This window comes from Pavona decussata, unplaced genomic scaffold (assembly GCF_977016875.1).
Source record: "Pavona decussata unplaced genomic scaffold, jaPavDecu1.1 SCAFFOLD_19, whole genome shotgun sequence".
Classification (NCBI taxonomy): domain Eukaryota; kingdom Metazoa; phylum Cnidaria; class Anthozoa; order Scleractinia; family Agariciidae; genus Pavona; species Pavona decussata.
The window spans coordinates 1,522,955-1,548,051 of NW_028145442.1; the positions used below are offsets into that span (position 1 = coordinate 1,522,955).

The 25,097-nt window shown below is 37.1% G+C and overlaps 1 protein-coding gene across 1 annotated transcript; it reads left to right on the forward strand.

Annotated features, from left to right (window-relative positions):
• Positions 1–603: 603 nt before the first annotated feature.
• LOC146486970 (E3 ubiquitin-protein ligase LRSAM1-like) lies at positions 604–24,122 on the forward strand. The gene is made up of 27 exons (XM_085091129.1): positions 604–767; positions 3,559–3,612; positions 3,757–3,801; positions 4,777–4,851; positions 5,525–5,593; positions 5,848–5,932; positions 6,564–6,688; positions 7,408–7,450; positions 7,558–7,605; positions 8,265–8,315; positions 9,388–9,455; positions 10,775–10,804; positions 11,622–11,744; positions 12,064–12,151; positions 12,832–12,883; positions 13,011–13,055; positions 13,949–14,019; positions 14,919–15,018; positions 15,213–15,300; positions 16,335–16,409; positions 16,819–16,899; positions 17,834–17,929; positions 18,002–18,100; positions 18,690–18,815; positions 19,702–19,812; positions 20,581–20,685; positions 21,504–24,122. Exons 1-27 carry the CDS (start codon positions 696–698, stop codon positions 21,624–21,626), a joined length of 2,148 nt encoding a protein of 715 aa, XP_084947255.1. The 5' UTR covers positions 604–695; the 3' UTR covers positions 21,627–24,122.
• The last annotated feature ends 975 nt before the right edge of the window (positions 24,123–25,097 follow it).

The following is a 25,097-nucleotide window of genomic DNA, read 5'->3' on the forward strand; positions in this document are numbered from 1 at the left end:
GAAAACTAATTGGCTATGCAAAACTACTTTTTGCTGCATGACGTAGCACATAGCTATTTTTAGAAATAACGTAACAGCTCTGTGAAACGCATAATGATGTAATATCAGTATTTGCTAAGGTGACTGACATGAAACCGTTAAAAATCGTTTAACTGACGAAAGTTTCTGGTTTAAGATCGGATTGAACTGTTTAATATAAATTGAAAACAACATTTTTGAATTTAAAAAAAAAATCAAAAATAGCGTTAGAAAAAAGGAGAAAACAAACAAACAAACAAAAATAAATTGAAGTTATGACAACCCTGAATGGCAATATTAATGAATAAAGTTTAATAGTCGATAATAAAGTCGAAATAGAGAATTTACAATTCTGAAAAAAAAATCAATGAGTCAGTCCTTAGTCATTCACTGTGAAAAACAGCTGGCAGCACGTACTATTCCGCCAAGAACGAGTTTAGTGCTGCCGAAAATAATGTGACGTTTAGTCATTAAAATACAGGGTCATACAGTTTTGTTATTGCTCTGAGACGGCTACGTTGTCTTGATGGCGGAAAATAGAACTGATGATCGCCGAAGCAGCTGTGATGCACAGGAAATTGGAGGTTACCCATAATGCAATGTAATCCAAAATGGCTGTCGCAGCGAAATGCTGTTTGTGTAATTGATGTTTTCATTTTTCATCTCTGACGGATGAAATGCCGCTTTTTAAGGCAAGAAAAGTTAGCAAAGATGAAGCAAAGAAACGTGTAGAACGGTGTATGGTCGTGGTAAGTGGATTTAGGTGGATTTTATGCTCAAAAAATTTGTTTGATTTGCTACGAGGCTTTAGCACCCACAATTAAGTTCTTCTTTTAATATGTTTTCGCCAATTAGCACACGTTAAACGTTGCTATTCGAAGTTGTCATTCCATGGGTTAGTTCTTTAGATATTTATCTTTTGTGGAAATTCCTTAAAAGCTCCTAAACAGGTATGCAAATAAATGTTAAATGGTATGTCTAATGTGACATGTACGGAATGAAAATAAAATCTGCATGATCACGATCGATGAACTTAAATTCCCGCGATTTGTATTGCTTAGCTACATATAACTTACAATTGAGAAGTGTAAACTTGTTATTGTTATCCATCTTCCGTTTGTAGTAATGATCGAAGTTTTAGAGCTCAGATTTGGATGTCATTTGAATGTTTGTAAGCTGAGGCATAGCTAATTTATACTTGTGGTTGCATACAGAAACAGCTGGAATGTTATGATATTTTTACGCTTGAGTTAAGCTACCGGTATATTGCTCTTGTGCCTCTGTCAGTATTTCTCAACAGTATGCTTAACTTGTTGTGATTTCACTGTTAACTGTCTTGCATTAGGAATTTGACTGAAATTAACTCAACATATCCTAACTTCAAATTCAGTTAACAGTAAAACTTATGATGAGTGCAGGATCTTGTTCTATTTTAATTTTTTTTTTTAGATTTAGCTTTCTTGATGTAAATTATGCATGAAACTCAGGGGGTCGCCAGACTGTTACCTGTTCAAGTTTTCCTAGCCATTTGTACATGTCTGCAGTGTTTTTAAACTTGCTAAAGCCTGCAGCACTGACAAAATGCACATGTAGCTAATTTTTGACTAGAAAATCTTCAGATTCATTTTTGCCTGTGTACTACACCAGTCTGCAGAGTATACCAGAATTCGACAAGATCTTGTGCATGGAGACACATTTTCTAAAAGAAGTAATAAGACGCTTTTTCTGAAACTTGTGCATACATGTACATTTGCCATGCTCTGCAGACAGGGTGTTACACTGCAATTAAGTATTAAAAAAGATCAGGCCTTGTTGTGTTATAATTTTATTGTATTTGACATCCCGTCAGCTGTGGTGCAGACCACTATGGTTTGTCGAGCTCGCATTTATTTTAACAAATAGGAAGCTTGATTTCAGCAGATGCACTGTCAGTGCCGCACACCAATTGTTTTAAAATAATGGTAAGAATGGATAGCAAAGATAAGGACTGCCAGGTTTAACCACAGGAAAAAAATTCCAATCTCCTAATCAACATAACACCAAACAATGTGTTATAGGTGAAAAAGTGAGATGTTTCAGAAAATTGCAGTATTTTAGTTGTATAATGTTGATCTCATCATTATTTTGTAAACATTTGACTTTGAGATCCTGGATTGATGGATGCTGCTGCACATTAGATTTAATTTGGTACCAAAAAATATGAGTTGCCGTGTTTTGTTGGCTGACAAAGCAGGCTGTGTTCTTGGGAAACCTCACACTGTTTTCAGTCATATTTTTCAAGGTTTAGCTGAGCAATATTATTTATTTGTGGTAACAAATTAGTGGAGCTGGTACAGATACATTTAGCATGACCAAGTGAGGACCTAGATTGGCCTTTTTTGAAGTTACAAATTAGCGATAAATTGGCAATAGATAAATTGGACATGGACCTTTTAATTACTTAGCTGCTTTAATAGCATATTAAATATTGTTTTTTAGTGTTTAAAGTGAAAAATTTGCCTTAAAAATAAAGCCCATATTTGTTAATTAAAAGTTATTCAATAGGCATTATCACGGTTTTCGACGCCATTTTGACGAGTAGGCAAACAGGCTCGAAATAACAGCGTTTGTATGGAAATCCGATGTCAAATAATTTTCATAAAACATCGCTTCTGAAAAATTCATGAATTGGAAACTTTTGGCACTAGGAAAAGGATTTTAAGAAAAAAATTGGAGGCATGTAGTTGTGCCAGAAAGCGTCCTGTCGTGTTTTGAACTTTCCATACATTTCCCTGTATTTTTCTTTCCCGCGAGCTTTTTTTAGAGCAGTTCTCGGCTGGTTCGCTAACAGACAAATGTATGGAAAGTTCAAAACACGACTGGAAGCTTTCTGGCACAGCTACATCCCTCCAATTTTTTTCTTAAAATCCTTTCCCTATTCCCAAAAGTTTCCAATTCATGAATTTTTCTGAAGCGATGTTTTATGAAAATTAATTGACATCGGATTTCCATACAAACACTGTTATTTCGAGCCTGTTTGCCTACTCGCCAAAATGGCGTCGAAAACCGTGATAAGGCCTATTGTCAAATCACTTGGTTTTACAGATATGCATAGCCTTTCTCGGTGAAATCTGTGCACCACTTTCGATGTGCAAATAATTTTTATTTGTAGTAATCCCACAAGGCTGCACCCTAAACCCTGTTTGCTGTCTGTCTATTAAATTTATTGGAATGAAACTTCATAATTATTAACTTCAATAATAATAATAATAATAATAATGATGATGATGATATTTTATTGCAGTAGTAGTAGTAGTAGTAGTAGTAGTAGTAGTAGTAGTTCCAATTAAATCATTGTGTATGGATGAGAATAATAGCAATAGTCATCATCATCATCATCATCATCCTTGTGTTGTATTATTATTAAGAAGCTAACATTGAGTTCCCATGAGTGGTTCTTTGCAGGTGCAGTTGTAAATGCTATCTTAAAAAATGTTTTTTGTGTTTATACAATGTACTTAAAGCTTGAATGTGGTAAAAATGTTTACTTGTTTTTTGTAGGCAAGAGAGTCTCCAGACCCAGCCTTTGATTTATCAAAATGTGGAGCAACAGAGGTTGGTATTGTTGTCCTATTGTATTGCGAATATTTCCACCCTGTTTTTTGTTAATAGTTACTCCTAGCACCTTGAGCATCACTTCTGTTGCATGACTACATGGATGACTATTTACTTTTGATCCATCTTCATCTTCTTCTAAAGGTTCCAAAAGGAGTTTACTCATTGTGCAGAGTGCTTCAAAAAGAGGTACTGTCAGTATCACTTTATCCAGGATTGTGGAGATAAACACCACTCTCTTTCTTTGGCTTTATCGTCACTGTAATATTACTGGCCACAATATCCAGCTGTTGGCTGTTAATGAGAGCCCTACATGTAATATTGTACAGTGTGATGTTTATCCCTAAATGATATATGCTGTTTGTGTGAGTGACAATAAATTAATAAATAAAATAATAACTAAAATATAATCAATTTAATAAATTTATTTATGTAGTCAAGGCAGCATACAAACAGAGCATTTGGTACACATGTGCTTTGTTATTGCTGTAAAGGTTGTCACTGTTTGTGGGGCAGAAGAAGTAATCCAGGTTTGGATATACTTTTTTTGGGGGGGTGGGGTGGGGGGGAAGGATACAAATATGGCTCAATAATTTGAATGGGCTCTTGAGATGTAGTGGAGGTTTGAGATATCTGAGGTAAAATAACAACTTAATGTCCACTGACACATTAATGCTTGGGACCTAGCCTTTAGTTTGAGAAAAAAAGCAAGTTTGCATCAGGTTCAAAATTCAGATGTTGGGACTCTGTTGTACTTTATCTGTCAGCAGAGCTAGTGGGGTCTTGTAAATTAAACTGTACTAAGAATGGTGAAGAATCATCGGTGGTAATGGGAAATCGCCAATCGGATCTACATACATGTAATGTTCAGTGCAGCTCACTTGCATTTGGGTCAGGTCAGTCAGGGCAAGCCACAGCAATTTTATCAATAATTATTTGTACACACTTAACTTAACTGAGTATTGAGATGAGGTTTAGAATCAGTAATGGCGCTTATGTATTAAGAGTAATTTGTGCAATTTATGCCAGTTCTAGAAAAAGATAACAACTGTTGATTGAGTCTTACCCCATCAAAGAGATAAAAAGATAACTATACAATACCATTGAGAGTACATTAGGATTACTTCCTTAATAATTATGCTTTCATAATTTATTTTCCTTTAGGCTCTTTTGATGTTTGATAATGCTTTGACGAATCTTAAGGGTGGAGGAGATTTAAAGGATCTGTCGGGGTTGAGGGTAAGAATAGCATAAATTTGTAATCCAACTTCACTTATCACTGTTCAAATAAATAAATGCACAAAGTGAGTATGAAAATTAATATGCTGTGATATATACACATACATTTAGTTACTTTTACAGTAAAAAACTGGATTCATTCATTTATTGGTTATTCATATAGCAGGAAACTGTTTTCCTAACATAGAGACATGCTCATCCTTTTTCACTTTTTTATAGTTTGTTTTGTTCCTTATTACAAAATTTTAAGTTGGATTTACAGTATAAATAGATCTTTTATTTGATATTTTTAGAGTGTGAAGTATTGCTGTTTATTTTGACTTATGGCTGCAGGCTTGGCCAAATTCAACATATATGTAACTCATAAAAATATATGTCAGTAGCAATACTACACACCAAAACATCTGAAAAGATGTATTTTCTATGTCACACTTCTCTTTTTTGGTTTTGTATATTTGTCTGTTGATGTTCACTCATTACTGAGCCTTTTATTTCAGTCTATGTAGCTTGATCATTAATAATAATAATACGCTGTCAATGTAGCAATTTGAAGTTAATTCTTTTAGGTCTCTTTAATCTAAAAAGCTTTTTCTGTGAACACATACAGGTTTTATTACATGTACATGAGTGACTTATCTCAAGTGCTGGTCTTCTTTTTGCATTGCCCTGGCAGGTTTTAGATCTTCATGACAATTTTATCACATCACTTCCATCTGACATTGATGAACTAAAATCACTGCAGGTGAGGCTATGAAATTGTCACAATCATTGGACAATTTTGAGGTTACTTTGAATTTATGACTATAATTATATGGGAAAAGCAGATCCTAGCAAGGGCTATTGGAATGCAAAAGAAAAATTGGAGGTAACTACACATTTTTTAAAAAGCATTAAAATACATAACAATATTCGGCATTTTCTCCAAAATCTCTGAAAAATATGTGGTTACCCCCAGTTTTGATAGTTCTTATTGATAGTATGTTGAACCTTTTTCAGGTTTTGAATCTTCAAGACAATAAGCTCAAAGCTCTTCCTTCAGCCATAGGAAACTTACCTTCACTTCAAAGCTTAAACCTTCAAGGTATTGTGTTTTGTTTTGATGTTATAAATTCATCAATCCCAATGAGGGCTACAAGTCACAGGTGAACACATCTAACATTAAACAGTTTAAGTGGAGATTTTAGTTAGCAGGAGTGCCCAGTAGGGCACAGGCAGGTCCAGGCAGTGGAGACACAGTGAGGGAAATTCAAAAGAGACTGCACAGTGTGATCATTGGAAGACAGAGGGTTATGTATTATTAAGGTCTCTCATGAGGAGGCTTATGGACTATACATAATATAATAGGATGGTTTAACTTCAACTGAAGACTTGGTACAAAACGATTGCCTTTAAAACTTTCACTATTAGATTGAAAAGAGCTTTGTATTTCCCATTTTGGTGTGATCACCATGCTTATACACTGTACATGTCTAGAAGCTATGGATACTACATGAAAGAAATCCCATAGTAACAGCAATGTGTCCATGTGACATAAAGGCCTGCATACAAATGGGTAGTTAATATATGTGACTATTATGTACAATTATGTGTACTCTTTTTGAAAACATTGCTTCATGCTTGGGGAGCCTGGGGGATTAGATGAAGCAGTTGGATCACAGATACTATTTGACCCACAGTTAATGTTATAATTTTATTGTTCTTGATGCCCTCAGGAAATGACCTTCGTTCTCTACCACCTGAAATTGGAAATTTGAAAAGCTTGAGAACACTGAACATCTCAGAAAATGCAAACCTTGTAGGGGTTCCTCCCACACTGGCTCATGTGAGAACGTTAGAGGTAAGAACAATGAAGCAAACAAACTTTAATACCGTTAACTTGCTCTTAATGGACCCCTCTATACGATGGACACCTCTCTGAACTTGAGACACCCTAGGTGGTCCCTGTTGCCCTTCAATCATTTTTGTGTAACTAAACTCTCTTTCAATTTGTAGCAGTGGATGTTAAACCCTCCAGATGATGTCCATGTATTTAAAAACGTCACAGCCAATTTTAACACCCTGGAATTGACTTTGCACTGCCAAAAAGCCCTTCCAGACAAGCTTGGATTACCCTCAGATGTTCCTTCACTGTATTTGTCCCTTCCATGTTGCTCAATATCTCTGCCAATTCAGACCACAAGTCTCTCTTTGAGCCTTTGAACACTGCTCTTTTCTCACCAAAATACCAAAATATACAAAGTCTATACATCAACATCACATTTGTGTTATTTTATTTGAGCACTACTTTTCCATAGCATTGTTTGTCTTGCTATGTTTGGCCAGACTGATGAAATGATTCTGCAATTTTTTTTTCAGTTTTATTAATATTTTTATATTATTTTTCATTTTTTTACTTTGACCTTCTTAGAATTGCAGATTAATTATTTTCAACACAACACAAGATCTATAATAAATTCAAAACAACACAAATTTTTTAGTAATTTATCTTCTGCAAGAAATCTTTAAATGAATTTGTTTTTTAATCAGTCTAACTTTTGCAAATTTCTTGCTTTGCAGACCATTATTCTTGATACAGACCGTATCAGTTTCCCCCCTAAAGGTATTCAGCTGAAGATTGTTTTCACGTTTATTTTGAATTGAAAATGAAAATTAACATTTAGTGAGCTCCAATTTTTATTAAGATTTTTATTTCATTTTTCTTCAAAGACATATCAACAGAGGGAACAGCATCAATTGTGAAATATCTTTGTAAAGGTACATGAATTTTGTATGCTTGTAGGAGTTGTTTGCAATGCTAAAATTATTGTGCTTTAATCATATTTATAAAATTATTTATCTGAATGTCTTTATACCGTAGTGTCTTGTACTATTGTAACTGACCATCCTTGTAATTCAGCCTTTTAAGCTGCGAGAGGGATCCCAATAAACTATTATTATTATTATTGTTATTATTATTAATATAAGCCCTGTATTTGAATTTATTCAAAATACAGGGGGGCCTATTTTGGAGGGGGAGGGGCCAGGTGGGTGGAAGAAGGGGGAGGCACTCTTGTTATTTTATGTAGTTAAATTGTCCTTCAAAATTGGTTGGGGTGGCCAAAAACTGTTTGTAGCACATTTTAAAGCAACAGCTTTGGAAACAGCTAACTCTAAAAATCCATGAGTTTACATGTGTGTTTGGGCTTATTATTGGACGAATTTTAGTATTTTTTGTAGCGCTGTGGGCTTGTATGTGGTAGAAGTTTATCTGCGGGAGTGGGGCCTATATTCTGAATTTGATGGTTACCGTTATGTCTTGTAATAAGCAGTTTTACTTCTTTGGAAATGTCATCAATGATTATTCTTATAGATATTGAGGAATGGAATTGATTTATCACTGAACTTATGTCATGTTGATTTATTCTCTTTAAAAGTGGCTGGAATCGAGTATGTCCCTCCATCCAAGCACTTGTTAAATGTGTTAGGTATGTCTATGTTAAAATTGCTTTGACTTGACTTTGACATTGTGAAGTGCTCAACTCAGCGAAAACTGTTTTAAGTGACAAAATTTTTGTCTTAATATTCACATTTAATTTAGTTGCAAAGTAGCTTTAATTTGTTATACAGGCTGGATTTTATATAAGAAAAATGTCATAGAACATTTATTTATGGAGGATTTGAATGTCGAACGTGTAATATACAGGAGACTCGTGGGAGCTAAGGGGAGCAACCTAAGACCTTCCGATTACTAGTTCGGATGCTCTACCACTGAGCTACAAGAGACTTGTGGGAGCTAAAGCCATTAGACTAGGTTCATGGAACAAACATCCTGCATCCTGCTAGCATTGGAATGTCGAACGTGTAATATACAGGAGACTCGTGGGAGCTAAGGGGAGCACTCGGAGCACTCGGATTTCTTTTTTCTGAGTATGCCTGCGTCACTTTCCAGAATAATCATCATTCTCATTCATTCACCAGGCTGGAAATATATCATCACATTTCTTTCATATACCACACGTTCAACATTCAAATCCTAGCAGTATGCAGGATGTTTGTCCCATAAACCTAGTTTAATGGCCTTAGCTCCCATGAGTCTCCTGTAGCTCAGTGGTAGAGCATCCGAACTAGTAATCAGAAGGTCTTAGGTTCAACTCCTGATAGGAGCACTCGGATTTCTTTTTTCCGAGTATGCCTGCGTCACTTTCTAGAATAATCATCATTCTCATTCATTCACCAGGCTGGAAATATACCATCACATTTCTTTCATATACCACACGTTCAACATTCAAATCCTAGCAGTATGCAGGATGTTTGTCCCATGAACCTAGTTTAATGGCCTTAGCTCCCATGAGTCTCCTGTAGCTCAGTGGTAGAGCATCCGAACTAGTAATCGGAAGGTCTTAGGTTCGACTCCTGATAGGAGCACTTGGATTTCTTTTTTCCGAGTATGCCTGCGTCACTTTCTAGAATAATCATCATTCTCATTCATTCACCAGGCTGGAAATATACCATCACATTTCTTTCATATACCTTGTACATTGTACCTGTTCTTTTCAGATCCTGTAGGAAATGGAACCACTTCAAGTAAAAAGTGGGGTCCCACTCCTGTTGATGATCTTATTGCTGTAAGTACAGGGCTGTTAACTGTGCTTAGGTCATTATGGATTTAATGGGTAATTTACATCAATTAAATAAAGAGTTTACATAAGAAATCAACTTATGCATTATTATGTAAATTATTTATAATAAGCTCTATTTACAAGCAAGAACAGAGTGTGTTTATTAATAATAAACAAACAAGCAAACAAATTGGTCATCGCCATCTCTGTGAACTCAACCCCCAGCAAGAATGATCTTTTTACTGTTTTCATGTTATAATTATGATTTATTGGCCATGAGCCAAAGTTTTATGATTTCAAAAATAATATTGGCTTTCAAGAGTGGAAAGACTAACATTCAATAAAAATTAATGTTTTCTCAAAATGTTCAATGGTCCAGATCCCCCTTAGCAACCCTGCTTAATTACATTAAAGAAATAAAAAACGTGCCGAGTGCATTGTTGAGTTATATAAGCACGCGGGAATTTTTAAGAACACGAGAGAAGTGCAGAGAGGCACGAGCCGTAGGCGAGTGCCTCTCTGCACTTCTCGAGTGTTCTTAAAAATTCCCAAGTGCTTATATCACTCAACAGTGCACGAGGAACAAGTTTTTTATTTCTTTTATAAAATATAAACAATCGCAACTCCTCAGACAAGTGCAAATTTTTTAAAGTTTCTCCTTACGCGAGATAACACGTAATTTAATAGCGCGCGCTCTTGACGATCACGACACGATCACGACAGGGCACGCATCAGCGCGCGCAATCAAGTAAAAAGTCAAACTGTTTTAGTTTTTCGTCACGTCGTAAGCAAGTTCAAGAAGTTAACTCTAAGTTGAGTTTAAGTTTTAAGGTGTTGAGAGACAAGTTGAAGTTAATTAAAAGTCTGGAAGCATCAGTACAAGAGACTGTTCTTTGCGAATCGCTGGAGCGACAGCGCGTTCTGTCTCTGAATTTCTCAGATTTTTCACAGGCAAAAAATCTAACGTGTGCTCCGTGCATATGTACAATTATAATGCACGCACCATACGTATGCTTCGTGCATTGTGGAGTTATAAAGAACTCAGTTTGACCAATCACAGTGCTTGCTTGGCCCTGGCTATTTTATAAAAAGTAATAATTGTATTGGTATGTTTTAGCTCCATCAGGTTGAATGCATACTTTTCACTGTATTTATGTGGAGAAAAATGGAGATTGACATGAGAAGTATTAGAAGAACATAAAAATACTTGGATACTTGAGATATATATTTTTGGCCAACTGAATGGCATTTGTGTAGTGTGATGATTCCTGTGAATGAAGGCCATCTTTCATTTAGTTTCACATTTCACACATTTTTTATTTCAGAACACATTATCACAGCATGAAGCAGAAAAGGTTTGCATGTTGCTTTTTGTTTGACATACGTTTTATTTTATTTTGACATTATAACTTTCTTTTTACCACGTGACAAATTTTATTTTGTTTAACAACAACATGTTTGTCACAAATGCATGTCTTTCACACCACAATCAATATCAATGGTCTGTCAACTAATGGAATTAAAAATTATCTAACAACAACTTTATATTAACAGGTCTTGGTTGGCTATTGTAGTGCCTGCTCTTTGGACCACTTGTCCTTGAAAAGTTTGGTTTTATATCCATGGCAGGCTTTGAATCTGTACTCTTGCTGGATGTTAGTGTGACTATCTGGAACAGTAATGCATATTTTGGTACAGATCCAAAATTGCCCCACAATTCCAGTCATCCATTACTTCTCAGAACTTTGAGATACACTATTGGCTCTAAAAGCAATAGTTGACTGGTCCGAATAATGCCCCTAGCCCTGAACAATGGTACAAGTAGTGTATAGGGTAGACAAGTGAACATGGAGGATCTATGTGGAGTAGTTGTTTATGTACACTGTATGGGTATAGATCAGATCCATGCAAGTTTTAGGCTTGCACAGTTTAGTGTAACCTTACATGTATCAAACTTTAGCCTACGTAGCAAGTGTTGTCATGGATTTTTTTTTTATTTTTGAATGAACGAAAGTTGTCACAAGAGCAACTTATCCAAATTTACACATACTGTAGTCAGATTAAGTGAAAATACAGCAAACCCATGAAAACGTTTGTTACGCACACAGACTACGCTTTAGAAATACAATATAATACCTAACCCCAGATGACATGTAATTCCTGCAAATGTAGGAGAAGAGAAGACAGCAAATGATTGAACTGGAGAGACAGATGCATGAAACAGAGCTAGAGCAGCAGGCCCTTGCAGCAGCAGCATCTAAACAGCGTATTGACCTGATGGACAAGATACGAATGGTAACAGATGCTTTGTTGTTATTAGTAATGAATGTTTGGTTTATCAACAGAGTTGATAACTAAAGGTAAATTGGCCACCGTAAAGAGATTTGAGCGCTGACATTTCGAGTGTTAACCCTTTGTCAAAGCAAATCTTTCAAATCTCTTTACCGTGACCAATCTACCTTTAGTTATCAACCCTGTTGATAAACCAAACATCCGTGTCTACTCCCCACAGACACAGTACCTTAGTTTCTATGAATGTGAACTGAATACATGTATATCTATAGACAGATTTTATAAGGACAACAAAGCTGAATTTGAATCTTGCACTTTCCAGGCTGAAGCAGAAATGGATGACCTTACCCTCCTGCAACAGCAACAACAAGATCTTGAGCGACAAAAACTGGTATCGGCCATGGCAGCAGGTATACAGTGGAGCTTATTGCGGGATTTGTTAACCCTTTTGTTTTACATCATAACAAAACATGGATGCGCCTTTTGTTCATACTTTACCTGTTATCCAGACTGCCTAAGTTGCATGTAGATCCATGCAATGTTTCTACCAGCAAATTTTGGATCCTTGCAAGTTTTGTGCCATTTCTATGTGAAAATTGCCTTAAAATCCTAGTTGACTTAAAAATATTATCACTCCAGTAACAATTTTGATAAAGCAAATTACTTTAGTTACAATTAAATTCGAATGTCGGAGAAGAACAGGAATTCTGAAGAAGTGGTTTATTGCGCACCCTTAATTGCCCTCGGAAATCAATGGACAAATTTGTCAAAATGTGAGAAGGATATTGATTATTTTTCTCAAACTCGTTAATAATTCAAAAGCCAAAGACAAAGGAAATCATGCACCTTGACGTGTTTGGATATCTAATGAAAAACTCCTCGTTTTTGCATCCTTGATTTCCCCTTCAAAATCAGTTTGTTTGAGAAGTTATATCAAACACTCGTTACAGTGTTTCATCACAATATCAAAAACCTCGAAGTTCGTCAAAAGTACCCTGCTATGCGTCGTATTTTCAACTCTCTTCTCGGTGTTTGATATGTGATGAAACACTGTGTCTCGTGTTTGATATATTACGTAATTATGTTGCAGATGAACAGCTAGCTAACGACACTGTGGCAATGATACTACAAACTAATGAAAGGTAATACAGAGTAACAATCTGATTTTTTTCTTTTTTGGTGACTTGTCGTACTCACGGAAGCACAGTTTTGCTTCTTGAGGTGATTTTATTTAAGTTAAAAATGGCATTATTTGTGTTTCTTCTTCAGAGCTCAGAAGGCAGAAATGATTTTAGATGAACTAGAACAAGAAAGGTTTGTGTATAATAAGTGTAACCTGTAAATGGAAGTCAGCCATTGCACATTGCCAACCAACTCACTGAATTGCACAAAACATTTTCCAATCTGTTTAAACATGGTTGTAGAGCAGTTTTTGTCATTTGTATCATCTTGGCTTCAAAAATATTTAAATAAGTAACTTTATCCATAGACATTTCTGGTTAAACCATTATTAATATTGACTTAGTGTTTCAGGTTTAAGGTTAAGGTTTCTATTATTATGCACTATTTCAATGGTTTACAACAAAAGGAAATTACAATATATAAGAAAAGTGACATAACGACAGCATTTATGTACATAAATGTGAAAAGTAAAATGTGCGCAGTGACCAAAGGAGCTTAGGCTTTCGAGTTGGTCACTGCCTCGTGTAACTAACTGGCGTATAACGTGCAACTAACTAGAGCAACCAAAAAAAAAAAAAAGTAAAGAATAATAAAAGTGCAATAATAGAAACATACTACAATTTTTACATAAAAAAACAATAGAAATGATAATTAATAGTGAGGGCAGTACCTTTTAAATACCCAATATTTATTGTGTATTTAAAAGGTACAATTTGTACTTCTTGTAGAAGCTATTATATGAGAGCTTTTTTTAATTTAGAGGGAATTTTTTCCCAAATTTTAGACCCTGCAAATGCAAAAGTGGCAGCTCCGTAATTATTCATTATCCTCGGCCGATGAAAGGCAAAAGTTTGCCTTCATTTTCCTAAGTGTATGCTCACACTCAGCGTATGTTGTGCGATGTTGCTGACATCACACATCAGCGGCAAAATAAACTGACTTTTAGAAAACCTGGAAGTAATGTATGTATAACAAGAAAGTGGATTATTACAAAGCAAGAAATAATCACTCGGATTTTGTTTCAGAATGAGAACTGAACAGTTGATCAAGGTTACACAAGAAGAGGCTGAAAAACTTAGAAAGGAGGAAGTGTTAGGTATGTGATAAGGCACTATTATTAGTAGCAATGATCATTACAAAGAGATCTTGGGGTCATTTTGTGTAATAAAACTTTTTACACATGTAGTTTACAATCTGAGCCGTTGGTTTGCTCTTGTGTCCAGAAATGCACCTAACCCTGAATTTGGGTACTTTATATAAGATCTTTTTGTCATTTTCATGACTTCATATTTGACAGAATTATTTGTGTTTTAGGAAGAATTTTAATTCTTATGCTAACGAGATGCATGAAATCTATGGTAGAAAGTTCATGCATCTCATTAGTGTGCATTTCTGGACATATCTCTTGGTTTGACTTGCGAACACAAAAAGAAACTGAATAAAGGTTCAAAAAAAGTTCAATAGTCCTCGTTTAAGGACTGTGCTTACTTTTACACATCTCGGGATACTCAGGTTTCCTATGGGTGGTGCCTATTAATACAGGGATATTTTTGCACGGTTTAAAACTATGCGGAGAAAGCAGAACATAGCAAGTGCGTTTGATATCCAAAAAGAAAATTGGTGGTAACCATGCATTTTTCAGAGATACACCTGTAATAAAGCTTCAATTTGGAAAAAATCACCATACATAACTTTGTATTTTACTGATGTTTAGAACAATTTTTGCTTAATTATCTCTAAAAAAAAATGCGTGGTTACCCCGGGCAATCTTCTTTTTGGATTCAATAGCCCTAGCTAAGATCTCTTCTTTTTATAATACTTTGGTATTAGTAGGCACTGCCCTTAAGACTTGTAACAAGGTTTGTTGAACTCATTTACTGCATGCGCATGTAATACAAGGACCCAGTATCTTAGCTGTAAGGGTAAACGCTTCATTAAATAGTATTATTGGTCTCTGGATCTGTGATAGTAAATCTTTTACTTTCGTACCGGCAGCTTCCATGGCTCGACTTCTGGAAACCCAAGCAAATCAAGACCGACTTATTAGAGATTATGAACGGACAAGAGAAAGAGCCGCCAGCCAGGCCATGAGCGAGTAAGTATATGTTGGATGCAGTTGGTAATCGTTTGCTTGTATATTTGTAATATTCTGTGTCATTTACTGATTAATACATCATTCTCATTTATTCACCAGGCCTAACATATTCCATCACATTATTTCCAATGTTGTACACGTTTGCACATGTTTGACTTGACAGCATTTGACATAATGTGTGTTCTTTTCGTCAGGTCTTTGGATGCTGATGTGCGCTTGCTTGGTATATTGAATGAACAATATGATGACCGAGATGCATTGATTTCTGAGATTTCCAAAGAGGTCAGTTATTAGTAGGCTAACACAGTTAGATTTCGAAGAACTTTCCAGTCATCTTGCTGTGAAAGAAGAGTTAAATAGGGGTATATCTTTAACTGCTCATGACACAAGAAATAGATTTGGATCTATACAGCTAAATTTCCCATCCCTGAATCCTAGCTTTTACTCCTTATATTAAAGAACAATTGTCCTATCTTGTCCCGATACTTGTCTTATAAAAGTACTAGGGAGAGGTTATTAAAATATCAAGAAAATTCACCTTGGGTGATCATATCCTTAATTCTCATGACCTCAGCGGTTGAATACGCATTGGTATTACATGGAGAAATTTGATGCTGATCACTGTTAGGGCTAAAGGGTGAACTGTTGCTTGATGCTTCATGTAAAGAGGCATTGTCACATGGATTTTGCTAATTTTTGTTCAAGACTGCTTAATACTGTCGAAAGCACCTCTGCTCAAACATGAAATTGCTCTTAGAACAGCAGATGGAAAAAAATTAAGAGATTACTCCAAGGAAAAACAGACTATATTCAGTTTTTAGCCATTTCCTAAAATATATGGGAAGAACTTGAAAAAATTGGCCAGCGTCTCTTTAGTTTGAGATCAAGAATGTGACATTGGAATGGCAAATGTTGCGCAAAAAAGTATCCTTTTTTTTTCGATGTTTTTTTGTTGTTCATGTTTACGAGGTCTGGTGGTTGTGTTTATTTTCAAGACGGGCTAAGGCTAATTTACATGAACCGATTTATGGGCAGATTTGGCCCAATTTGATCGTCAAAGAAAATAAGTAAGCGGACGAAAGTCAGCCCGATTTATAAACATCTGTGGTAGTCCTACAGATTTTTTGAATCAACGATTTTCATCCGCGCTAGACCAATTAACAGAAAAACTGGGAAATCGGCCGACAAATTCTAACGTGTAAATTGGCTCATGCGATTGAACTACCAATCGGGGCGATAAGTTGGTACGTGTGAATTAGTCTTTACAGTTCACCTCTTGTTCAAGTCATCAAGTTTTTTTAACTCTGATTTTAAAGGAGAGAGCCCAGATGGAAGCGATCCAAGCCCTGCAGCTCCAGACAGATGCAAAGCATCGAAGAATCACAGGCCAGGTGATGAAAAAAAAAAGTGTTTTGGTGCCTCTGGGGTTGCGTCTTTTGTTGGTTGTTGCTTTGAAATTTGTCAGAGACGTTGGGTACTTTCACTGAAACTCGCAATTGTTTGGCATCTTTTTCCACACTCATCATTAGAATTAAATTGAGGTAAAGCCAAGAACTGATATAAACTGACGAAGAGAAAGTATCGAAACCACCGTGGTGAATGATTACCAAGTTTTCGAAAATGTTTACGCAAGAAGCTGCTACACATTGCCCGTTATTTTCTTTTGGACTAAAACTGAACTTGAAAGCAAATTACGCTTTTACCTATTGCAGTTTATGGCGTAGTTTCTGTGGTAGTAAGCAGATTTAAGTTTTAGGTTCCATCAAAGCATTTTTGTTGAATTTCTTGGTTTTATTACAGATCTCAATGCTACAGGATGAGTTGTCAAGGCTGACTTTAACAGAACTGGACAAGAGAGAAGAACGACAGGATGTTGAGAGGGTATGTAAAAAAGTATAAATGTAATTTGTTTACCCATAGAGCATATAAGAGCTCTCTAGAAACTCGTTCAAAGGTGACCGTGTGTTCCAGGTCGAATTGGAATTTGGAAATGCTTGTTTGTGGAGGGAGGAAAACTGGAGTACCCGGAGAAAAAAAAACCCGGAGCAAGGACGAGAACCAACAACAAACTCAATTGCACCCCACATATGACGCCGAGTCCGGGAATCGAAGCCGGGCCACACTGGTGGGAGAAGAGTGCTCTCACCACTGCGCCATCCCTACTCCCCTTGGAGCACACTTCACTAGAGTGTCCATTCTTGTGAGGCACAAGCTTGTACCTTTTTTCTCATGCAGCAAAAGTGTGGTTAGTACCTCTGAAGGATATAGAAGGTCTTATTTTTTAACCAGATACCCATCACACTGTTTCTTTCCTCGGGTTTCTGTTAGTAGCATGAAGCTAAATGGAGCATTACTACTCCCTCTGGTTGGATGGGAGGCCAGTCCATCGCAAGGACACTCCAAGCATTTTTATTCGACACTACTTATTTATAGATATTGACAGTGTAGAAAAGTTTCTTCTCTACAGAAACGACATGATCCTAAGACTAGGTTCCTAACTTCAGGCGCTAGGCGGAACCGCTCTTCCATCAGTACCTCTGTATTTAGACTACAAAAAGAGGACTCGCTTTTAGTTTCTGTTGTTTTGATTCGTCACTTAAAACCTCCTCTGTCTAACGGCCTTTCCATACACTAATCCACTTCTCTCAAAGTCTTCAATTATTAACAATTTTCAGATTCCACGAGCGCGGGTTGGTTACGAGATTATATGTAGTAAGGGGTTATGGCTCATATACCATGGTCGCTAAACCAATCAAAACTGTGGAACTGCGTTATCCAATGAGTCAGTTTTCAATAATTATGGTTATATTTTCAGACGGTCCTGGAGTCCAAGAGAGAAGCTCTAACCGGACTGCTGGTTCAGCTGGTTGGTGAACAACAGAAAAGAGAAGATGAGCTCATGAAGAGACTGGTAAGTTACTTGCCCGTTGCTCCTGCTCTTGAAAACAAGATCCTTACAATAGACTGATTAATTCAATGTTAGGTTGAGATGGAACACAAAAGAGAAGCCGACATCGAGGATTACTGGCTGATACAGTATCAGAGGTTACTGGAAAGCAAACCAACTTCTTTGCTTGAAAAGGTATGTAATATTTTCTGCTGCGTCACCGCTTGCTCTGAAAGTGAATGCAATGTACAGTGGGTAACTCTGTGTTTTTACTTCTTAAGAATACGCAGCGCGGTTTTGTCAGTAAGGAAAAGTACACATTAGCAGTAGTCATCGTGCTCCGATATGTAGTCGTATTTAGTTGAGCATACAGGTTTTGGGTGTGAAGCGTAATAAACAGTAGAAATATTGGTATTACGATTAGCGTTACTAAAGAAACGGCGCACGTCGATTTTTCGTTTTGTTTTGGAATGTTTGTACTGTCAAATGGCATTTGTTTTCTTTTTCATGGCGGGAGCTGACTTTGTTGTTGTTGTTGTTATTATGTTTAAAAAAGGTTCAAATCGAGAGGAGGAAAGGAAGGCAACCTAAAACTAGAGCATTGTTATTCTTACAAAATAACACGATAACGCCAGCATGACCAATGTATTACTGAAAATTTAGGTTTCAAAATCAGTAAAAAAATGGAATCTGTTGAGGAACATTATGCATGTAAAATAGTTTTCAGACCGGTTTAGTTCTCAGGCCATGGGTTCTGAATTCTGTTGTCGTTGAATCCCAACAGCAATGCGACAGTGTTATTTACGACATACTTACTGAAGCAGAGGCGCAAGACTATGCTGCACACTTCGCTCGACATCGCATCTCGTGGGAAATGCTGAAAACCATGACAGACCAGGAACTAAAGGAGGTTAGTGAAGCTTCGAAATAAATCAGATCAAGGGAATCGATTACAAAGTTAAGTGTAAGGCATGTGATTTCACCTGTGTCGGGGAAAGTAAGAGGTCCTGGAATTCGCGAGGTGCAAAACACAAACCGGGTACAGGATTGAACAATGAAAGCGAAATTAGACACCACGCCGAAACAATGAATCACGATATTCACCCAGACTACGTTGAAATTCTAAAAGGTAACGTGAACAATAGGCAAGAACGCCTTTTTCTGGAAACTTCACATTTGTTTCCACAGGTTTTTTACCTATCGCATTATCCCTGGGGACAAGCGGCAACTGAATAAGAACCGGCGTAAATTACGCAAACGACACTGTTTCAAACAGATCTGACGAAGGCAACAGAAGGTTGCCGATCAATTTTTACAGTTTAGATCAGGCTCAAAATAGTTTTAATTGAAACATGTTAAACACTTATAGTCCAAATACCCCAAATGACAAAATACAATGTACTCGGAGTGATCAGGCCCTGGGAACGTTAACGAATTGAGTTGGGAATGCACCCTACGGTTAAACAAAATAAATTCTACTTTAAAAGTGCAGGGCTATCTCTAGTCTTCAAGGGCAGGGCTATCTCTAGTCGAGGTGAATGGATATTATACTCGCCCACTCCACACTAAATCCACCTTTTAACTTGAAAACATATAATGAATGATGAGGAAGCCTAAATTCAGAGTTTCTTTAGGCTTCCTCATCAATTTAACTTTAAGATTTATGTACTTCTTCTTATTCCTCGCTGTAACTTGTCCTTGGCAATCAAATGAAATAAATAAATAAATAAATAAATAAATAAATAAATAAATAACGTCAGCAGTCATAGGCATCATATCGCTTGTTTTGTCTCCAGCTGGGAATACACGAACTTGGAGTTCGCAAGGCAATCCTGAACGTGGTGCAGGAGCGACTCCGTTTTGACGTCAAAGCTAAAGAAAAGGAAAGAGAAATTGAAACACCCGAGGTACGAATTCCGCCACAAAACAATGGTTAAATTATTTTGTGATGATGTTAGATGATTAGACCTTGTAGCAGGATTTTGCAGACTTTCAATGAAACTCCGGCCTCCCTTGCCTAGTGTCTTCAAGTCATTTGGCGAGTACTCTTCTACAAAGTCAGATCATCGCTGTTTGGATCCTTAGGATTTCAACCCTGTACCAATTGTAATCCATTTTCATCCTCGCCATCACCGGTCATTGTCTCTTCCTAATGCGGTGTTTCTATCATTCTCCAAATACCGTTCTACAAAATCAAACCATTATTGCTTGTTTTCTTATGCTCTATGTATGCGTTTAGATTCGTTTTCCAGTTTGTCCATATTGTAATTCATTTCCATCCTCGCCATCACCAGTCATTGTCTCTTCCTGATGTGTTTCTATCATTCTCCGAATACCGTTCTACAAAATCAAACCATTATTGCTTGGTTTTATGATCTATATATGCATTCAGATTCGTTTTCAAGTTTATCAAGCACTCATGATCTCTTCTTTATGTGTTTCCGCTATCGTACGTCATCGTCTTTCTAACGTGTTGAAATCATTTGCCGAACATTGTTCTACAAATTTATTCAAACATCATTGTCAAGTTTCCTATGATCCAAGCTCTTTTTCATTTCGAGTTCGTGTGCAATATCAATTTCCAGCCTCGCCATTGTTTGTAATCCTCGTTTCCTAATTAATTGGTTCCTGGCATTATTGTGACACTCATTTGGTGTTTTCTGTTTGTTAAACAGGAACCAGCTCGTCAAGCTCCTGCTCCAACACATCCCACACCCTCAGCCCCTGTAGTGGCGCACAGTGACATGACCACGGAATGCGTGATATGCATGGATCGAAGGGTAAGATTGCGTGACACCTCTAACAGTTTTTGCCTTAACCTGAAGTTTGGCTGTCTTAGTTGAAGTGTCTAAATTTCAGCTGTTTTTGATTGAAACGGTTGGAAATTATTCAACTGTTTTATGTGAGGTCATTGATGAGTGCAGCGTTTGAAAAGGGTTTGTTCCCAAGAGGAAACAAATCAAGGCGACCATGTACCAACCCTATGTCCCCTTCATGTTTTAAATGGCCTCGATTGGTTGAACATTGTCTCGATCTTAATTAACCTACTTTTTTTGCTCATATGGAACCAATAAAAGCCAATCAGGCCAAACTAAAAGTTCGTATTGGCACAAGGTGTTTGCTAAAGAAAATTCCACCAGTGTATAAAATATAGGAAATCACTAACGAAGTGAGGTTTGGAATGTGATTCTAATTACCATAAAATTTGGTGAATTTTTGCTTAGAGTTTCTCAAAGAATTGAACAATCGAAAGTGTCTCATCAGGTAAGCACCTCAAAAAAGCTCCAAAACTTCACTGTGCTTCGCTTTTTCAAGCCACTTCTCACCCTTCCTCGTGTTTGATTTATGACATATTAACCAAGGCTACGTTGCAACGCGCAGAATTATGTCCACCTCAGGTAAACTTGAAATAATGGTTTCCCGAGTGGAGATCTCACACGAAAGTATGCGAATTAATTTAAAACTGGTCAAACTTCTGCGTTTCGAGAGATCGTTTCGAGATGGATTAAGGACGGCGCCTACTAATACCGAAGTATTTTTCCCCGGTTTGTGATGGTTTTTAAAATCTCTTACATTTTTCTTTGTTTTCTCTTGACAGTCTGATGTGGTGCTGTTGAACTGTGGTCACGTGTGCTGTTGTTTCAATTGTTCCAGTTCAATAACCAACTGCCCAATGTGCCGCAATCCTGTTGTACAGCGGGTTCGCATATTTGTTTCCTAGTGATCTCGGATTAGGCTTGGATAAATTATGCTCGGAAATCGGCGCATTGTGGCCACTGGCATGCAGTGCCTATAAAAATCGAGTATTGTGCTCAAAACTCAGCTCGAAAAACAATTTGTGCTCGAGTTATGCTCACTACAATGTAATACTACTTAACATTCATTGTCTGATAAAATTTAATATCTTTTTGTAATGCCCGGTGGCTTTTGGTTGACCACATGGCTATTGTAGGTGCAGTTTTTGCAATGCCGCTGAGGTAGGTGATGCGGGCGCCTTTCAGCTAAAGTTATGTGAGATGAATTGAATGATCATTATTTTTTCTATTTTGTCTATCAACTGTGTATATCTTTTTGTGTTACCAGTTTTTTTCTGTAGTGTGCTCGAAAATGTGCTGTTATGCTCGCAGAATGATTGCTGCTAGCAGTGAATTATGTTCGAAATTCTGCCGGTATAATTTATCCAAGCCTATCCCGAGACTTTGCACGCGGCAAAGCATAGGCAAGTTTGTAATCAGGGTTGGATCGAAACTATTTTACTTCATCCATTCCTGCAATTCTCAAACTAGTCAGTTGCTATAAGACAAACCATATAACAATCGCATATTAAGGCGATTTTTTTTTTTGCTATTATGCTTCCCTGTAGTTAGTTGTAGTTTCCAGTGCATAAAATGTAACTTAGCATAGTATTGATTTACATTCGTAGCCTTTCGTTAGTAACTTTTTTTAACGAGCAACACTAGGAAATCTAGATTTGCAACAATTACCATGAAAGGTCATGTATATAATTTTTTTAAAGTACTTACTATGCTTAAATTAAGTACGAGCTCAACGGGACTCACAGAGTACGCAAAGAGAATGAAACCATTGAGTATTGCGTAGCACTTAACGATTCATTCAGATTTGAATAGTATAAACATAACGAATATGAATGAAATCGTCATATGTTATGTTCAAATGATTGCGGTTGAGCAGCACTTCAAAGAGGTGCTAATTTGTTTTTGTTGAATGTCCATGGCTGGTTCCAAAAAATCTCGCGCCGCTTCGGCTACACGAGCGATTTTTTCTTTGGACGGTTAAGCGGTAAAAATCCAACGTGTAGCTTTCACAGGAAAGCAGTCGCAAGAAATTGAAAGTTGATTTTTTTCTCGAGTACTAGATTGTCGCATCGCCAGTGCGAGGTTACTCGTACTGACATGAGGGCAAATACAATACTTATATATTCTAGATTCGAACTTCAATCGTGCCTCCCTATCTATCATATGTTAAAAGTTTTAATTCCCGTGGAACAATCGATCAATTTAAATAGCAAGCTGTTAAAACTAAGGCACCAACTAGATAAGTTTATAAAGCAGAGAAAGAGATATAATTCTTCGTAGGCTTTTAAAATATATTGTTTAAGTAATTATTGCTTTATATTATATGCTTATACGATATGTTCAAGAGTCCTTCGTGGACTGTACTGAACTGAACTGAATTTTATTAGTGAGTGCCGAGAATTTTTCCTTGTCTACAGCTGAGAGAAACAGGGACTTGTTAATGTATTGTTGTTGGAGGAATAAGAACCTTAGTAGTTCGACGACGTCAACGAAATCGTAACTTAAAAAATTAAATTAAATTCGCGTTGTCTTCCAACATATTAAGCTCGCGTAATGTGGCCGAACTATCCAAGAGCTAAAGTCTTAGTGTCGGCTTAAAGTTCAGACTGAAAGAGAAAGGAAATTAATCATCGTGTGTTCACGTTCTCCATAAACCTCAAATTTGGCCATTTCACGTTGTCGTTTTGCAGAGGACGGCAAGGAAATGTACCATAGCGAATAACGCACGTGCAGGTCCAGCGTTTTGCTCATTTTGTTGTTTTGTGACGTTCTCGTTGCGGTTGTCGTCGTCGCTGCTTAAGGCCCCTAATTGTTTTCACGAAAAGTCGTGGAACTGAATAATCTTACAAGATTCCGAATAGACGTCATATTTCCTCGTGCGAACGTGCCTGTTTTTTTTTTTTTTGTTGTTGTTGTTGAAAACAATAACATGCTTACAACTATACGCTTATACTACAAATAAGTTTACCCTTGTGTCACTACCTTAACCAGTCGAAGACGCGCAATTACTTCATAAGTTGCGCGTCTGCTTGTACGTTTGCTAAACGACTTTTTTTAATTGTACTGTACGTACCAGTAACCCCCGTCAACCTCCCTCCAATATATCAATTAATTTTAAGCATTACAAAGCTTGACAGTTAATGATTCTTATTGAGAATCATACTGAAATGCGAATTAGGTTGGTAGTGCCAATGGTTATAATATGTATATAGGAATTGCATTAACCTGCGTGGGATTCGGGGGCGCGCGCGAAGCGAGGGGAGCTCTCGCGCTCGCGCTCAAGAATCTATCCTCTACATCACTTTTTAGTTCCTGCCACGCAGGCTACGATTGTATAGGATGTAGTGAGCAGTTATGGAACGCTGTACAACTGCACAATAAACTTTAAATTCAACCTGTAACAGATATTTTGAATGCATAAACCTGTCGTTACATGGTGTCTGGAGTAGGACGATCACCAATGTCTTATCTCAGTTGGTTCTGGAGAAGAACGCGTAAAAATGATATATCCAATGCTATAAAGGTTTGGTTCATCAATCTCTAAGCCGGTCATCCCTCTTTGAAGGATATTTACATTTACAATATTACGAGCATTCCCTCTCTACAAGGCTTATATGCTCGGATTCGGTCAGGTTCATGAGGGTTCTTAGTGTTTCAGCTCACGGACCCCACTCTTAAAAACATGAAGGCTTGGGGCTGTGGCTAATGTGGCGGGCAAACTGTTCCACTGCTTTATAGTTCTGCGCATGCATTCTTCATTTTAATGAAACATTCTGTGCGTCACAGAATGTTTCATTAAAATGAAGAATGCATGCGCAGTGGATTTGCACATTGCAGGTCACAGACAATCTATTCAGCGATAGCTCACTTTAGACGAGGAGGATCCGTGAAGGAATTTGTGAACAGTTCCCTCTCCATCACCTTTAAGCTAGAATCAGCAGCGGGTCTGTTGTCTTCATCCGCTCCGCCGAAGCAACATAGGAAACGTTTCTTCACCCATCGCTTCAATCTCTGAATACAACTTCTTGACCATTCTCGTCCCCAGAGCCCCAACGTTTTTTTTTTTTTTAATTGTTGAACGAGTGGCTCTAGGTCCATCCAAAAATATCTTTTTTTTTTCATTGGCTGCCGAAAACCTGATGCGCTATAAGGTGAAAAATGCTACGCTTCTGCGCATTTGTCTTTACTTCCTAATACTGAGCAGTACTGAGCAATAATAATACTGAGCAAGCGCAATGGTAATTTATCACACTGAGCGTGCGCTACCGGATGTCGTGAAATTCACGACATCCGGTAACGGCTGTTACGAGGGCCTACGATCCACTCGCTGACCAAAAAATCGTAGGTTTGGGAACGAGGATGCTTCTTGATTGAAA

Excerpts from the sequence above, each read along its gene's own strand:
- LOC146486970 (XM_085091129.1), top strand. The coding sequence starts at position 696 with ATGCCGCTTTTTAAGGCAAGAAAAGTTAGCAAAGATGAAGCAAAGAAA. Across the intron at positions 9,456-10,774 it reads CTGTTGATGATCTTATTGCT|AACACATTATCACAGCATGA; the intron begins GTAAGTACAGGG and ends TTTTTATTTCAG. Across the intron at positions 11,745-12,063 it reads TGATGGACAAGATACGAATG|GCTGAAGCAGAAATGGATGA; the intron begins GTAACAGATGCT and ends TGCACTTTCCAG.